This window comes from Paramisgurnus dabryanus, chromosome 2 (genome assembly GCF_030506205.2).
Source record: "Paramisgurnus dabryanus chromosome 2, PD_genome_1.1, whole genome shotgun sequence".
In the NCBI taxonomy this organism is placed as follows: domain Eukaryota; kingdom Metazoa; phylum Chordata; class Actinopteri; order Cypriniformes; family Cobitidae; genus Paramisgurnus; species Paramisgurnus dabryanus.
The window spans coordinates 908,568-926,722 of NC_133338.1; the positions used below are offsets into that span (position 1 = coordinate 908,568).

At 36.3% G+C, this 18,155-nt stretch overlaps 1 protein-coding gene across 2 annotated transcripts; it reads left to right on the top strand.

The window, feature by feature from the left end:
- Nucleotides 1-8,931: 8,931 nt before the first annotated feature.
- On the top strand, nucleotides 8,932-16,400 carry tyrp1a (tyrosinase-related protein 1a). 2 transcript variants are annotated; one of them, XM_073813472.1, is made up of 7 exons: nucleotides 8,932-9,481; nucleotides 10,482-10,804; nucleotides 13,447-13,651; nucleotides 13,733-13,900; nucleotides 13,978-14,157; nucleotides 14,227-14,373; nucleotides 16,119-16,400. In XM_073813472.1, the coding sequence occupies exons 1-7, from the start codon at nucleotides 9,121-9,123 to the stop codon at nucleotides 16,301-16,303; spliced, it is 1,569 nt and encodes a 522-aa protein (XP_073669573.1). In that variant the 5' UTR covers nucleotides 8,932-9,120; the 3' UTR covers nucleotides 16,304-16,400. The 2 variants fall into 2 exon arrangements, with proteins under 2 accessions (XP_073669573.1, XP_073669574.1); XM_073813473.1 differs by lacking the exon at nucleotides 16,119-16,400 and adding an exon at nucleotides 15,941-16,033.
- The last annotated feature ends 1,755 nt before the right edge of the window (nucleotides 16,401-18,155 follow it).

Below are 18,155 nucleotides of genomic sequence, written 5' to 3' on the forward strand. Positions count from 1 at the left end.
AGATGAAGACAGAGAGCAGAAATATAAATGTCTTTTGTTTGATGTAGCAGAAGAAAGAAAGATGAAGAGGAGAAGCTGATGTCTCGAGTTCAGAGGAGAATTAACCTCACATCACATCTGTTAGAAATCACAGCTGATACTGACATAAAATCTCCATCCCTGAAAACTTAAATTATATTTAAACCAAAAACACTGTCAGACATCTCTACTGTTGTGCCCAACAAAGACACTAATAAATGATATACATATACAACACATATTACACTGAATGCAGTTAAAATCTACTTCTGTCCATTTACATGTTTCATATTTTAAAGTGCTTTATTGCTGTTGACTTTGGCATGGATCCGGTGCGGAGTCGTCTGCTGTCTGTGTGTGTGTATAAATCCAAATATCTGTAATATACTGTCACAACCATCCAGTGTTACAAAACAAACAAACTCTTGGCACATTCATTCTGGTGTTTCAGACCCTTAAAAAGCTGAAGGTGGCACTGATGAGCCTTTACCTGACACACCAGACACGACTGGGAGTGTTGAGCTTCAAGCAGTCTTCAGACAGATCGAGAGCACTTTCATCATCTGGTTTTAAACACAAGAAGATCCTCATGATATCATAAGACAGTCATTTCCTTATTCTTTAAAGCACTTGAGATCAGCGTACCTGTGGGTCCACCTCAGGCCCTCAGCTTTCATCCATCTTGTCCTGAATGAGTCCACTGTGATTCCTGAAAGATGAGATGTGACATATGGTCAAATGAAGCGTGTCTTTGTCGCCGCCCTCCTGTTCATGATCATCACTGCAGTAAAGTGTTGAATGTAAAACAGTCACGGTGATCAGACCGTCCAGAGTTCACCCATCACAAATACAGATACAGTGTAGACAGATTTGTCTTGGCTTTAGATCAGAGGTCTTCTTCAATCTTCTTCAGGTCAAGAACCTCTTAATGGACAGAGAGAAGGGCCAAGGAGCCCCCCCCCCAGTACCTGTATCAAATTAAATCTGGATTTACATTACCTATTGTCATGTAATGTCATAAAGTGTGTTCGAGATCATGCGGAGTTGTGCAGAATGATCGTAGAGGTATTGCTGCTTGCTGTCGAGGGAGGAGTTGAAATTGGAGCCATCAAGCCTGACACCTTCTGCTTGCCGTAGTGACGTGTGTGCTGTGCTTCCTTTTTTTAACATTTTATATTGAATGTTTTAGTTGCTGTTTCTACTGTATGCCTGGAAATAATGGGAAACATATTCAGGTAAATTAATGAGTTTATAAATGTCATCAAAACTCTAATCTGTAGAGGCTGCGCCGACTAAGCCAGCTGGCTACTCTCAACACAAAAGTGGAGAGCAAACTTTTTGGACACAGTAAGCATACAGTAAGTGATAGTCATGCATTTCTCAACTAAAAAACTAATATTTAAATTTTTAATTTATATAAGTTTGTAAATATTTTCAAGTCTTATAGAGACTCTGTTGCTGTTGTGTAACATCAGTGATGTTCTTGATAATAACAAATCTGAGAGTCTGTGAGTCACGCGGCAGTAAGACCCCGAAATCCCACCTGCTACGGCGTCTTATCTGCCGTGTGGAGAAGCAAGAAAATCCGCTTTATCTTTAGACTCTGGGTTAGGAAGCAGACAAAGAAACACAGATCAATCGAGAACAGAACGTGTAAATGTGACAGAAGAAGAAATGGAAAGAAAACAACATCTGAGACATCTAATGTGAAGAGACTAAAGGTCACATGTTAACAACACCTGATGACATCAGATACAGATCAGACACCAAACATCTCATCTGATCTGATCTGATCTCTGCCCTAACTCCTGTCTGATTTAAAACCCTGTCTGCGTCTGCGCTCAGCTCAGGACGTTCAAAAGAACGAGAGCGATTCTCTCAGAGGATCAGATGAGTCTCTAGACGCTCGCCTGAAGAAATCCAGAGATTAAGTGCCAAGCTCACACCAGTCATCCCAATCACACACACAGAGAGAATATATATATATACACATTTTCATTTTCAACAAACAAAAAATATTGATTTATTAAGGCCTTCAGTTTGTTAAGAGACTCTAAAACAGTTCATAATGTAACAAACAACACAAATCCTTCATTATAATGAACAGAAGAATTGATTTTCATCAGTCTGAATGAAGAGATACTCTCTAAACATAATCATAATAATCATTTTATTATGAATCATACTAATAACCTTTATTTAACCCTGGAAGTCAACTGAGAACCGATTCTCATTTACAACAACAACCTGCTTAAGAGGCAGCATATGAAGCAGGTGCAATACATGAAAACATTATACAATTACAAATAACACAATTATAACAGAGACATTAAAACAAACAAATAACTAAAACCACAACAACAACAATGATCCTGTACTACAGACTCAATTATATTTATAAAGGAAGCAAACGAAATGAATCAACTAAGCTTTAAAGTCTGCTGCAGATGATTTCAATCATTGACAGCAGAAAACTAAAATAAGAACAGTGACCAAAGAAAGTACGAAGGTTATGTATATAAAAATAATAATACTACTGGAACACAGATCACAACTATCATGAGTAAAGATGAAGTGACTGTAAATATAACAGAGTTTTCAGAATAAGAGTTATGTAAGTAAATAATAACCAGTGAATTAGTATGTGAGACTGAAAGAGAAGGTCAGTTTATTAAAGAATAGAAAATAAATGGCAATGTTGAGTGTTTAATGAAGCTTTAGTCACAAAGCTGATTGCGTAATATCCAGTTTTTGAAGCAGACACTAAAAATCACAATAATCCAGAATTGGAAGCATTGTCATTTTAACCAGAAGTTGTTTTAAAGAAAACGCAAAAGAAGATTTGTTACTATAAAGAAACCCCTGCTAAAGTAGGAATAATCACGTACCTGTCCCTTACCTCTGTGTGTTTGGCGAGATACTTAAAGAATATTGGAGGTGAAAAGTGTGATAAACTATTTTAAGTGATTTAATCATTTTCTGATGAACAGAATCAGAGTCAAGTATGGTGACACATCAAAAACATCAAACCTCTTTAACATCTATTGACAAAACATCACAACTCAACAAACCAATAAGATTCTTAAAGCACTGAATCTGTCCATCAATGACTAAATAATGACAAACAACTTCAATGTTAGTCTGTCTATAAGACAAATATCACTTAATATCACATCTTCTGTGTTGGAATGAAAGTTACATGGACTGGAAAAACATAAGGGTGAGTAAAATATTACTGTGTTCATTTCAACTCAATGTTTGGGTTTATCCTTATGTGACCCAACCATAAAGCGCATTATTACACGGCTCTCTGGAATGCTTGATTCTGATTGGTCAGTTGAGACATTTGCAGGTTCGTTCTTTTCAAATAATAACCGCTCCAAAGTAATAACGCATAGCCGGACTACTTGCACGAGTAAAATCACTCCGCGCCAATAAAGATCAATAAAGATTACTGTCTGTTTGGCGCCATCTTGTGACAAACACTCGACAACCACGACAAGACACAGAGAGCTTACTGAGACTGAACTTGACAAAATAGAGCATGACAGCTACGAAGCCAACACACAAAAAAATACAGAATGGGCATTAAAACTTCTCAAAGACTGGCTAAAAGAGAAAAAATGGAGACAGACAAGTATGAAGCAGAGGATCTTAATAAGGTATTACGATCATTTTATGCATCTGTGCAAAGTTTCGCGGAAGGATAAAAATGTTAATTTAAAACAAATATGCCAATAAAATGTTTCAAATTCATATTCATGTCCAGTTTTTTTTCTTATGTGGCAAGTAGCCGTGTAATAAGGGGGATAATGTAGAGGCAGCCGGTAGTTATTGGGAAATAAGCCCCTTCAGTGTGATACAAGACCCGACGCGAAGCTTATTTCCCAATAACTACCGGCTGCCTCTACATTATCCCTTACTTATACCACGGGTCTGATGAATGCTTTTTTCTGATTGGTTGAGAAATGTTCCATGGGTATGCATTATTTTTCTATAAACACACATCTGACCTCTTAAATGTCTTTAAATAACCACCAGAGCAATGTCTATGATAACTGTAATATAAGAGAAATATTTAACTATACTCTTTTGAATGATTTGAAAATAATAATTCACTCTTTGTGTCGTTCAGCATTAGCACCTTGGGTGTGCATTATTTTCGAATAATTCAAAGGCCTGTCGTCAATTATTCCTGACATATTTTATATAGTAGTCTTGCTCATGTTATCATTTATTTCATTATTGAATCAATCCTCATCCGGACACTTCTAACAGAACTCTATGACAGAGCTTGTGGGGTTATTGTCTTGTTTTAAGGACTTTTTCAAAATCTTTAACTGTGTGTGGCCTGTAAATGATCAAACATGAAATACACTGAACCCAACATCATAAACATCATTGGGTAATGTTAATATGTTGTAATAAGATTAATGTATTAAAATGAACATCATCTGTCTTCTTCGTCCTAAAATGATCCTTTTTTATCTCAATATGTTAGCCACTGATCTCTGGTGTCTCTGTTTGTGAAAGTCTGGGTGTTTTGGGCCTGCAGGGAATGTAATGAGTGTTTAAGTGTAATCCAGTGAGCAGACAGCAGTATATCTGAACTGTTTACTGCTCACACGGGTAATTTACTGCTATGTAAATCTCTTCAAGTGCTGCACCACCGCCGACTGAAGGCTCTGGAGGAACTGCTAAGTGGACAGGAAACCGATATTCTTAAACGAAGAGAGAGAGAGAGAGAGAGAGAGAGAGAGAAAGAGAGAGAGACACTTCACTGTCATCAGTCACAGCTACTGCTTAGCCAGCGACAAGCAATTCATCAAAGAGAGATAGACAGAACGAGAGAGAGAGAGAGAGAGAGAGAGAGAGAGAGAGAGAGAGAGAGAGAGAGAGACTGAGTATCTGGAAGCAAACCATCTTCAGCAAAGCATCTGATTTGTTGATGTTCACTGTGTCAGATTTCTTTAATCAGATGAGCTGTAGATCTTTTGTAGGTACACAGTCCAGATTTATCAGATTTATCGTCAGTATACAGTCATGATGAAGCTGATAGAGCGAGGTCAGATTTAGGATAAGAGTAAGCATTTATCAGATCAACTCAAGCAGAGACAGACATCTGGTGTCCACATCAGGAACTGCATCTGAAAATAACATTTTACATTTACACTTTTATCTTAAATCAACCAAACAGTGCATTTAAGCTGTGCATTTCATCATAAATTAATGTTAAAGAAGATAAGAAATATCACATTCAGCACTAATAAACACTACAGTACACTATTCTACTATTACACTGAACAAAATCATTCTGATCCTAATTAAATTTAATGTAATTACAATACACTCTAAAAACAAACGATGCTATATAGCACCAAAATTGGTTCTTTGCTCGTAATCATAGAAGAACCATTTTTAGTGCCATATAGCACCTGTGAAGCACCTGTGTAGAACCATATAGGGCTATGTAGAACCATATATGGTGCTATATGGCCCCATATGGTTCTACACAAGTGCTTTACAGGTGCTTCACCGGTGCTATATGGCAAAAAAAAAAAAAAAAAAACTTTACTAACATACCCTTGGCTATGTATATTGTGTTGGACTTGATGAGACTATTTCCAGTGCACTTATGTATTGCTGTTCTTATGTTGCCATAATTGCTTCTATTGTTTACCTCACTTGTAAGTCGCTTTGGACAAAAGCGTCTGCTAAATGACTAAATGTAAATGTAAATGTAAATGTAAAAGAAACATCTGAGACAGAACATGATACTCAAAATATCTCTGAGAAGAAGAACAGAAGTCCCCTGAGAAACCCTTTGAATGAGAAGTGTTTGAATTGAGGGGGCTGGGGTGGTCCCGGACCTCCTATAAGCATTGAGAGACCCAAAATATACATACAAATATTTAATTGGGGGGTTCCCTGTTTTTTTTTTTTAATTAAAATACTACATGAAGTCAAAATTCTTGTGCTGCGCTGCCACAAAGAGATACTGTCCATTATTTGTACCAATTTCACAATAAACGAATCACAATAAAAGAACTGTCCAACAAAAATTGGATTGTTTCACACTAATTTGAAGGGTAAAAAATGGTCAAGGTTTGAGTTAAGAATAATTTGGGGTTTCTTTAATTAAAAAATTGATTCAGGACTAAAAAAAATGTTAATCCAGGATGACTTTGTGAAATCACAGTGACCCTTTAATAATAATGGGGGGTTTGGCCCTTGGGGGGGGGCTTAGAAAGGGGACGCTTACAATCTTTGACATAACACTGCTCTGAGCACCAACATTTTCCTAATTATGATTTCTTTAAATGATGATTAAAGAGCACATGAGTTAAACGAGTCATGTGACTGAATGTGATGCCATCCGAAAGTGAAGGGAAAAATGCCTGCAGTTAAACACACACGCACAGACACACGCAGACACAAACAAACACACTTGCGTGCACACACATTGTGCAGGTGCTGTCAGTGATTCAACATTTGTTAGGGGAGTTGAACTAAGAACTGGATTAACTCATATTAGTCATATTATCAACTCACATGACCAGACAGAGGGACTGTGTGTGTGTGCGTGTGCGTGCGTGCGTGCGTGTGTGTGTGTGGGCGCGCGTGTGTGTGAGTGTATGTATCATGTTATTTGACTAAAGGCATAATTGAGATATATAAGCATCACATGATTGGCTAGAGGGGCGTTTCTAGGGTCAGATGAGATGAGGGGTTTAGTCCTCTGCACATGACCACACAAACACAGTGAATATTGGCATGAAAAATTGCTTTCACATTGCTTTATTTCTCCCTACTTATCTTTGGTCTGTCTGTCCTCATGGTTATTGTCTCGTTGGTTTTTTATGTTTTCTTTATTCTTAATGAGTTGTTTTATTCTTACCCGATGAAAGACGATGTTCAATAACTGTGTTTTTCCAACAGTGTACTAGGAAAATAAACTAGAAATAATAGTAATAATAAAAATGTAATTGTTAACTAAAACATTATTTTTAATACATTTTGAAACATTAACTTAAAAGTTACATTATTTTCCACATTTTTGTAGCTCCATATATCCCTCCATATATTCAAAATATGTGTTCTGTGCCTCGAGAGATCCTGTGTCCATCACGTGTCTTGTAAAAATAAGTGCTGCTGCAGAAGCGTCTAAAGGGTTTATTATAAAAGAGACACTCGTGTTTGCCAGATACTTTATTGTATACTTTATTTACTTTATACATTCACAATACTATATTTTGTTAATGTGGCAGAGGTCATTTGACACCAATGATGACATATTTATGAATAAAGACATTGATTTTGATTAATAAAACACTTAAAATCCTACTTACGGTCCCTTTAACTTTACTATAAGAATTACATATACCACAGTGAACAAATGACCACTGTAACAGCTAATCATTTTTTTTATATCAAAATGAATTTCATCGTCTGTTAATAAAAATAAAACAAATGTTTTAAGAGATGCACCTATAAAAAAATCCACCGATACCAATAGCCGATTATTAAGACATATACCAATAGTTTGGTGGTTATTTTAACTTGCACTAACTAAATTCTGAAGATAACATTTTCTGATTGTTATTCATAATGACAATAGTGTTAATATGTTAATAACTACTGCTGTTTATTTACATTTTCTATAGAGAGAGCTCAAATTCATTGCATTTTTCTGTTCTCTATAGGATATATCGGCCATGACTATCAGATGTTTTAAAACTATTGGCTGATAACTGAGAGTGTGAAAATGTGCTTTTATCAACCGATACCGATTAACAATTATAGCAAATGTGTGCAACATAGTATAACAGCATTAATTCATTTGACAGAGGCTTCTGAATTGACTTAAATGACTTATTTTAGTATATATGTAGTGTGTTTATGTGTGCATGCGTGCGTGTGTGTTGTAGAATGGATTAGCTTCTTCACATGACTCTACAGGTTTCAAACAAGCATTATTGTAATGTCAAGAATGTATCAGCAGACAGAGCTTTGAGCTACACTTCATCAGGTGTCTCCAGCCCTGCTCCTGGTGAGCTCTTGTCCTCCAGACTTCAGTTTCAACCCAGCTCCAACACACCTGTGTGTTATTATCAGTGTTCAACCCTGAACACCTTGAGTGGCTCCTTCAGCTGTGGTTGCAGATAAAATCTGAAGGATGGTATCTCACCAGAAGAAGGGTTGGAGACCCCCTCTCTAAACAACATTTTATTTGTAAGCCTACTACAAATGTTATTTTCTTTTCACTTTACACATCAGTTACAAACAAACATAACATTTTTAAATGGATATAAAATCCTTTAATGAAGGCTAACTTTTCTGTCTGTTAGAACAATAAAGTCTATGTAGTAATATACAATGCTTATTTAGTTTTGGTCACTCTGAGGGCTGGTGGTTTTAGGGGATAAAATCATAAATAATTATGACAAAATAAAGAGAAAATAAAATCAATCGGCACAAGCATTCTAATGATAATATCTGATTAATTTAAAGAAGACAAATTACTTTTTAAGCTCCAGTTTATCCTGTGTCCTCTTTAAAAGGGGAATTCTGGTATAGAAAATAGATCACTTGGCATTGAACTTTTAGCTTTATAATTTTCCAGGTATTATTTTTGCTCTAGCAACAACTAAAGTTTGAAAAATGGGATCAGGAAAAACGGGACCTTTAAAACTAATAGCAGGTATAAATGTGTTCAATGCCATAAATGTTTTATGAATGTTTTGGAATTTTTGGTTTATGAAATAAGAGATTAGAGGAATGACGGTGCTGTGGGGTTTGAAATGTGATGTAGTCACGAGGTAGGCCTAATCCCCAGAATCACGCGCTTGGTCTGTATTTAACTCAAGCTCCAGAATAAATTCCTCTCCAAACGAGAATGACAAGCATAAAATAAGCTAATTATACCAATTTCACATCCACTTAGGGTCGTGTTTCTGTTGTTTTATTTTTTGAATATTTATACACGTTTGTGGCTGTATGTTGTTTTGCTAAAGTTTAAGTTTTTTGTTGATTATTGTAGGAAAACAGCTCATAATTTTATAGCATTTTAATTGTTAGAATTTTTTTGCCAATTTTAAGAAGATGTGGAGATTAAATGCAATATTGGTGCTCGGTTGTGCGCTGGTGCTCGTGCGCGCTCAGTTCCCACGAGTGTGCGTAACTCCAGAAGGTCTCAGGAGCGCGCAATGTTGCCCGTCTCCATCAAGTTTGGAGAATGATCCGTGCGGCGCAAACTCCGGGCGCGGGCAGTGCGTGGACGTGAGCGCGGATGCGCGTGTGCACGGGCCGCAGTACCCGTACGACGGACGCGATGACCGCGAGCGCTGGCCGTTGCGCTTTTTTACGCGCGCCTGTCGATGTAACGGAAACTTCAGTGGGTTTGACTGCGGCCGCTGCAGACACGGACTCACCGGAGACGCGTGCGACCGACCCGTTCCCGTGGGTGAGAGAAACTTCTGACAGAGATTTAAAACGATTTTAATAAATCTAAATATTTCTCCTGAATAATAAACTCTTGGATTTTATTATTTTGTTGTTGTTGCAATGAAGGTGCTATAAAGGGTTCATATATATGTATAGCCATTTCTTTCTATCCTTATTATAGACAACTATAAAACCTTTATCCACTGAATCTTTTGTGCAATAGAATTTCTCTGGATAGTAAAGTTTTTTATGAAACCATACAGACCAAGAAAGAACCTTTCAATAATCTTATAGTTGTATTGGTGTTTGTCAGGCAAAATGTGCATTCTTGTCATGTTGATTGAATTCAGGTTAAGTTGTGACCTTCAAAGTGACCTTTTTTGCCCAAAATGACTTCTTGCCCTAATTCTTACACTTTAAAAATGAGTAGTTTAAGATTAAGTAAACATTTTCCATACCTTTACGTATCCTCTTGTGCACATATGCAACAACAATACAACATAAAAACAACCATTCTTACCAGATAATACATAACAGTATGGAAATTGTTTAATTTTTTAAAGGAACAGGTTTTCTCAGTTTTTTTAAATAAAGTCAACTAATAATTTTATGCTGCGTACAGACCATACATAAAGCATCACATTCCTCGCTCTAGATTACTCACGGGATTTAACTTTGTGTTATGCAAATTTTTCCCTTTATTTTCAACTTGACCAAAGACGTGTTTGAGGTGAATAGTGCAGTTTTTTTGGCAATTGCGACACCTAATTCACATCATTCGCATTGCCCTGTGCGAGTACGCGTCTAGAAGTGTCTTTGCATTGACTTGTATAAAATCTACTAGCGCAAATCTTTAAATTCGCGTTTGGTGTGTACACATCATTAGAGTATATTTCACTATTAGGGTAAATTAATGTCATCATGAAGTGTTTTCAGATAATGAATGACTCTAACAAATGTCTACTTAGTATTTTAATAATAATTCATGTGTTTTGTTATTATTATTTCTCCGTACTTAGTCAGGAGGAATGTGATGCGGCTCAACGCAGAGGAGAAACGCGCTTTTGTGAATGCGCTCAACCAGGCCAAGCAAACTCCTCATCCGGACATCGTGGTCGCGACCCGCCGTTACACCGAGATTTTTGGACCTGACGGGAACACGGTTCAGTTCGAGAACATCAGTATTTATAATCTGTTCGTGTGGACTCATTATTATTCGGTGAGTAAGACGTTCCTCGGTGCCGGACTGGACAGCTTCGGTGGCGTGGACTTCAGTCACGAGGGACCCGGGTTTGTCACGTGGCACCGGTACCATTTACTGCAGCTGGAACGAGATATGCAGGTGCACTATCACATCTATTATTATTATTATTATTAGTGCACATTAATGTTAAATAAAGATGAAAATAATGGAAAATAACAATTCACATTAAAATGGATTTCATTTGCTGACCATATACTGGTTTTAGCTGGTGTTGCATGCTCGTTTTAATTAGGGTTTTAGACACTTTTTATCTGAAGGATGCCAGATTAAGATGACCAGATTAAACAAGCTACTTACCTCTTAAAACCTTTCAAGCTGGTTTAATCCAAGGGGCAACTTTCTGGTGTCTCTGATGAAGGCAACACAGAAGTGACTTAAACTGCAATTAATCGACTGGCTGCTTGAGACTCCAAGAGAGAGTAAATTCCCGTAGACCCCCATGTTAAAATGCCCAACTTTACAGCAAAAAATTATGTTTACAGCCTGGTACAAAAAGTGTTTTTGGTATATACAGTCTTGTTCAAAATAATAGCAGTACAATGTGACTGACCAGAATAATCAAGGTTTTTAGTATATTTTTTATTGCTACGTGGCAAACAAGTTACCAGTAGGTTCAGTAGATTCTCAGAAAACAAACAAGACCCAGCATTCATGATATGAACTTGTGGGGTGATATCAAAAATGCTGTTTCTGAAGCAAAACCAAGAAATGTGAATGAATTGTTAAAGAATCATGGAGTGGAATAACAGCTGAGAGGTGCCACAAGTTGGTTGACTCCATGCCACACAGATGTCAAGCAGTTTTAAAAAACTGTGGTCATACAACTAAATATTAGTTTAGTGATTCACAGGATTGCTAAATACCAGAAAAAAAAATGTTTGTACAAAATAGTTTTGAGTTTGTACAGTCAAACGTAGACACTGCTATTTTTTTGAACACACCCCTTTCAACTAATTGCCCAATTGCACAGCCTTAAGAGCGTGCAGATCATGAATGCTGGGTCTCGTTTGTTTTCTGAGAATCTACTGAACCTACTGGTAACTTGTTTGCCACGTAGCATTAAAAAATATACTAAAAACCTTGATTATTCTAGTTAGTCACATTGTACTGCTATTATTTTGAACAAGACTGTATAGCTAATCTTTCCCTTTATGACAACTGTGAAGGGGGTGGATTTTTTGTAACTCATCCGTTTAAATTATATTAAGCCTTAAAGTTCTGCATAATTAAGGGCGTGGCCTCTTGATTGACAGGTGGATTGCCACTGCTGTCACTACTGTCGAGCTAGGGGGGCATGGTTTAAGCAACCAGTCACCTCAGCTGCACCCTCTTCTCGGCTCTTGCTGATTTTCCGGCTGCGTCCGAAAAACTAAAGGCATCTCATGAGCCAATGACTTTGGAGGCATGAAGGCAGCTTATAGAAACGCTTTTGGACACACTTCAAAGGCAGCATGTTTGAAATATAAGCAGAGATCGCCTTTGTGATAACTCATTTGAAAACTACAATACTAATTTCTCACTAGAAATCCAATTAAAAGGTGTAAAAAGTGAAAATATACATTTATTTATGCTAAATTTGTGCTCCAGACGCTTTCTTGGCCGCCATTTTATTTTTTCGAACTCTACCAGGCTCGACCAATCACATTCCCCATGCGTGCACACACATAGAATTGTGGGACAAGATCTCAGGAGTCAGGAAGTAAAGCTAACATTGGATTCGGACATGCCTTGATGCCTTCCTGCCTTCACTGAAAAAAATTATTCATTGAATTTAATCAAATTTTTTAAGGTAAGTGGTTGCAATCAATTTATTTAAGCTACATTTAAACAAAAGTTTTATATTTTATTTTACTTCACTAATCTTTTCTGTTTAAATGTAGTGTAAATAAATTTATTGCAACCACTTACCTTAAAAAAATTGATTAAATTCAATTAATAATTTTTTTCAGTGTTGGAAAGCTGCCACCACTGAAAAAAATTATTCATTTAATTTACTCATTTTTTAAGTTAAGTGGTTGCAATCAATTTATTTAAGCTACATTTATTTTTTTTTGTTTAAATGTAGTTTAAATAAATTGATTCCAACCACTTACCTTAAAAAATTTAGTAAATTGAATGAATATTTTTTTTTCAGAAGGCAGAAATTTAGAGTTTTACAGAAAAAGGTTGATGATGATTTCTGGTTCCCAGAATGTTTTGCATGAGGCTGTTATTGTATAGTTTTATCCTGTAAAGATAAAGACTTGTTAATATTTAAAATTTATTTAACTTTGAACAAACTCTTGCCAGTAAATAACATACATTTAAATCTACGGTAAATTTCCTGCAACCCAGCTGCAATAACATTGTATTTCTACAGAATTTTTTTACAGTGTAGATGAAGGTAATTATTTTGACCACAATCTGCTAACTGCTCGTATGTAAAGGATTTGTAAGCGTGAACTGTTTCATGCCTTCATAAGTGGAGTAATGTAAAAAATGACACAATTTCCACACTTTAAATGCAGAACATGTTGTTAAGTAAAGAGTCCAGACAGTTCATCTTAAACAAAGAGACCTCTGTCTGACTGTCTTCAAAGACAAAGTTTTCTCTTACATCTTCTAATGTGGGCTTTTTCTTTCAACAGAGTTCCTCTGTATAATTTCAGTTTGTTGCATCAAAGTCATCTTTATTTTCTGTATGTTTCAGATGTTAGTATTGATATGTGTTTGTGTGTCAGGATATGTTAGGAGATCCCAGCTTTGCTTTGCCCTACTGGAACTTTGCCATTGGAGGCAGTGAGTGTGATATCTGTACCGATGATCTGTTGGGAGCTCGCAGCACCTTTGACATGAACTCCATCAGCTCCAACTCCATCTTCTCACAGTGGAGAGTCATATGTGAGAGTGTGGACGAGTATGACACGCTAGGAACCATCTGTAACAGTAAGATCTCATCTCCTTTTCTCTCCCTCGTCTTTTGCAGTTTAAGAACTTGCGTTCAGTCTCTCTCGTTCTCTGTCTGAGGTACGGAGACCAGTCCCATCAGGAGAAATCCCGCCGGTAACGTCGCTCGTCCGATGGTGCAGCGACTGCCGGATCCAGAGGATGTGGAGGCGTGTTTGGAGCTGAACACGTTTGACACCCCACCCTTCTACTCAACTTCATCTGACAGTTTCAGAAACACCATTGAAGGTGAAACACAAAAACACAAACAAACGATAACTTTCAGGTCTGATTGAGTCTGAACATCGTGTTGTATTGTGTTTCAGGTTACAGCGCTCCTCAGGGGAATTATGATCCAGTGGTGCGTAGTCTGCATAACCTGGCCCACCTGTTTCTTAACGGGACGGGTGGACAGACCCACCTGTCCCCCAATGACCCTATTTTCGTCCTGCTGCACACCTTCACTGATGCCATCTTCGACGAATGGCTGCGCAGACACGGTGCAGGTAAATCAGACTCAGTTTGTTGTTAGAACCGTGGGAGAATTTAATCTATAAGTTTGTCTCTGTGTTTAGATTCGTCCGTCTACCCGCTGGAAAATGCTCCCATCGGCCATAACAGATTGTTTAACATGGTCGCCTTCTGGCCACCTGTAACCAACGCAGAGATGTTTGTCACAGCGCCTGATAATCTGGGTTACTCTTATGAGGCGGAGTGGCCAGGTGAGCATTTATCAAATATGTTTAATATGATCAGGGCGGCCCCTGTTTCCTTGCAAGCAGGTGTAAGATTGAATTTGTTAATGTCACACATTACATGATAATCTGAGATAGAGCTATCAAAAAATTTATTGAAATTAATCACATACAAAATAAAAGTATGTTTTTGCATAATATATGTTTGTGTGCACTGTGTGTAATTATTTTGCATAAATACACACACATGCATTTACATATGTATATTTATTTTGATATATTTTATAGTATATATAAATTAAAATATATATATATATATATATATATATATATATACATAAGTAACATTTTTCTTAAATTTATACATGTATGTGTGTATTTATATATACATAATAATTAAGTACACACACAAATATATTATGCAGACACAAAGTTTTATTTTGAATGCGATTAATCGCAATTAATCTTTTGACAGCCCTAATCTGAGATAAACACCAAAACCTGGACCAATTGTATCTCAGATTCTTAGGAGAGGAAAATCAGGCTTAAATTTAGTGTGACCCTGGCTTTACCCATAAGGCAAAATATATATTCTTAAATGTAATAAAAAATATACAAAACAATGGCCAAATAAACATTTGCTGAAATATATTTTGGAATATGTTTACAAAAAAATATATTTTTTGGCCATTTGTTGTATATTTTGCAATACATTTTAAAAATAAATATATTTTAAAGCATTGAAATATATATTTAGTCATCCATATTTCAAACCAAGGAAATATATTCATGCCCCAATCGAAGAAAAACTTGTAAACATCACAGGTTTAAAAAGGTTCAAAAAATATTATTAAAAATATACTTTATAAAATGAACTTGTATTTAGCATATATTTCACCTTTTCCCCATCAGCTTTTATTAAGTTGCCTTAAGTTGCCTGCCAGCATTTTTTGTGATATTCCCAAAATGTTCACAAAATGCCTTCCAAGAATTTTTTCTTCTATAAATATATAAACATACAATATACCAAACGAAAGAACAGAACCTTTTGCTTTCAAACAAACAATCAAAAATAATGCAAAAAAAATTATCCTACCTCTTTTTACCGCCTCTCAAATATGGGTAGGTTTCTTCAAAAAGACCAAATTTTGAGCAAAAAGCTGAGATAATTGCATTTTTTGTTAAAGATCAGATTCAGAGCGATGATCAAAACATACACAGAGTTTTACTGTTTTTGGATCAGTGGATGATTCAGTGTTTTAAAAGTTGGGTAAGAGCGATACCTAGTGGATAATAGCAGAGATATGGATTGCCGTGAAAACTCGTCATTGGCAGGAAAGCGTTTTCTCTTAATTGACAAACTAACTTGTTAATGGTGGGTAAAGAGTTAAAATATATTTTAGCCATATGGGTTGTATTTGCTTGCCCTAAATACATTTTGATATATATAAAGTTTGAAACAAAATATATTTTCAAATTCAAAAATATATTCAATTAAGCTTTAGCCTACTTTCTACAAAATGTATTTAGCATATATTTATGTACTTTTTTGCGGTATGGGTACATCTGCTAACAAGAATTAAAATCTTCATAGGGCCTGTATGACCTTCAAACATCAAACAAACCTTTTAAGTGTTGAAAATGTTCAAGCTAAGTTTTATTAAGCTATGTGTCAAAGTGTTAAGATGTCAGACTTTTCTTCTGTAGTTTCTCATTGTTCTGTTGGTGATGCAAACAGATGAAAGTTTAAAGAAAGTTTTTTTTTATTTCAGCTCTTCCTCTGACTCTGACTGAGATGATCACGGTTGGCGTGGTCGCCGCTCTTATCCTTGTTGCAGTTATATTTGCGGCCACCACGTGTGCGGTCCGGTTACGATCATACAGGATGGAGGGCCGTCAGCCGTTACTAGGAGAACACTATCAGCGTTATGATGATAAAACACAATCTGTAGTATAAACAAATCACCTCAAGTTATTTCTCTCAGTGTCAACTATATTTGAAGGGACAGACGAAATTGTTTTACAGTAACTAAATAAATATGTCAAACTTATAATGGTCACTTCTTACCTTTTATAGACTGTGATGCAAACAATATCACTGCAGTAATAGAGCAATTCACAGCTGTCTCTGTAAAACTCTCTGAAATTTACATGTAAACGTGTGACCTTTCCATGGGATTACATTATTCTATTCATTATTCTAAAAAATAAATTGAATAGAATTATACGCAAGGTCACGTATAAAAGTTGTGGTTTAAAAGTACATATTTTTAATTTTTTGGTGAAAATTATGATGGTTTCACCAAAGTCATATAAAGTGAGAGAGTTACGACACTCACATAGGCTGTTTCTCAATATGCGTTCTTCAGCACTGCGTCCTTGTGTCCTCGCTCTACGTCATCATTAACAATGAAAGGGACATGTTTTTATATTGACCAAATTAAATGTGTAAATGTATCTTTCGCGCTCTATTGCGAATTGAGAAACAGCCATAGACGTCCGTTGGAAGAATGGAATGCGGAAGTAACACGGTGTCATGTAGTAGTGACGTCCAATCGCAGCACTGAAGCCTATTCATTTCAATCTGCTGGTAAATCGGTGAAATTACAGTTTCTCTTTACATTTTCGGACATTTCATTAATATAGTCAACAGTGGTATTTTATGAACTCAGCTGTAGGTAATGATTATCGTTAATAATAACTAGTTAAATTATTATATTTGAATGAGTTGTGTATAATGTGTGAATAATATAGATTTAATTGTTTAATATTTTATTACTGATGGCCATCTACTTTAATATATACTTATCATATCTTTTATATCTATTACGAGTAACACTAGGGGGTATAGTGAGAAGCATATGAAAGTCGCACTTCTTCACAATGCTGCTATGTGTTTCATTGTGTTTGGAAGGTAATACGAGTGATGTATCCTCAAAAATCATGTATAATTATATTAACATTTAAAGTGTACCATAAATATAATTAAATATGAATTTAGTGTGTTTCTGTTATGTTTCACTGTTACAAATAACTGCGTCGGCGATCCTTTTTGTGATTTTAATATAGTAAAAGCGAAGGAATGATGTTTTTAGGAGATTGATAGCCAGTTATAGCCATATTTTTGCTACAAAACTAAAAGATTGCTGTAGTGGCTATAGATAACCGCAGTTATCTGTGGGTCACGTCTTTATTAACTGATTTACTTTAATTCCATCACTCCCTAGTAAAAAAAAAGTTAGTATAAACATAGTAAGTATAGTAATCATTTCACATTACAAGCTAATATTTGCCTAGCTGAAAACCTATGCAAACAGATTGACAGCCCAGCTTGGTTTGGAACTGTAGAACGTTACATGAATCACGTGACCGCGCGGCGGCGAGATCAAAGCGTGTCCAGAGTCGTATAATAATAGAGTTACGACACTCACATAGACGTCCGTTGTAAGAATGGAATGCGGAAGAAACAGCGTTTCATGTAGTGACCGGTAGTGACGCATAGTTCCAAACGCAGCACTGAAGCCAGGGCCGGCGCCACGAGGGGGCGTGAGGGGGCGTCGCCCCCTCACTGGCACTATCCCGCCCCCTCAGATCACCATTAATGTTGAATGGGATTTTAATGATAAAATGCGCTATTTAAAAATCACGTTTGCCTTGTGTACTGCTTCCTAAAGTGAATTTTAAAGTGTAATTATTTAACAAAACAAAAAAACAAGTGTGCATGTATTCTACCGTGACACACGCCCACTCATGTGTAGCCTATAGGCTTGTTCGAATTAATCAGGCGAAGACGTCAAAATGCCGCGAGA

Excerpts from the sequence above, each read along its gene's own strand:
- tyrp1a (XM_073813472.1), top strand. The coding sequence starts at position 9,121 with ATGTGGAGATTAAATGCAATATTGGTGCTCGGTTGTGCGCTGGTGCTC. Across the intron at positions 10,805-13,446 it reads AGCTGGAACGAGATATGCAG|GATATGTTAGGAGATCCCAG; the intron begins GTGCACTATCAC and ends TTTGTGTGTCAG. Across the intron at positions 13,652-13,732 it reads GCTAGGAACCATCTGTAACA|GTACGGAGACCAGTCCCATC; the intron begins GTAAGATCTCAT and ends TCTCTGTCTGAG.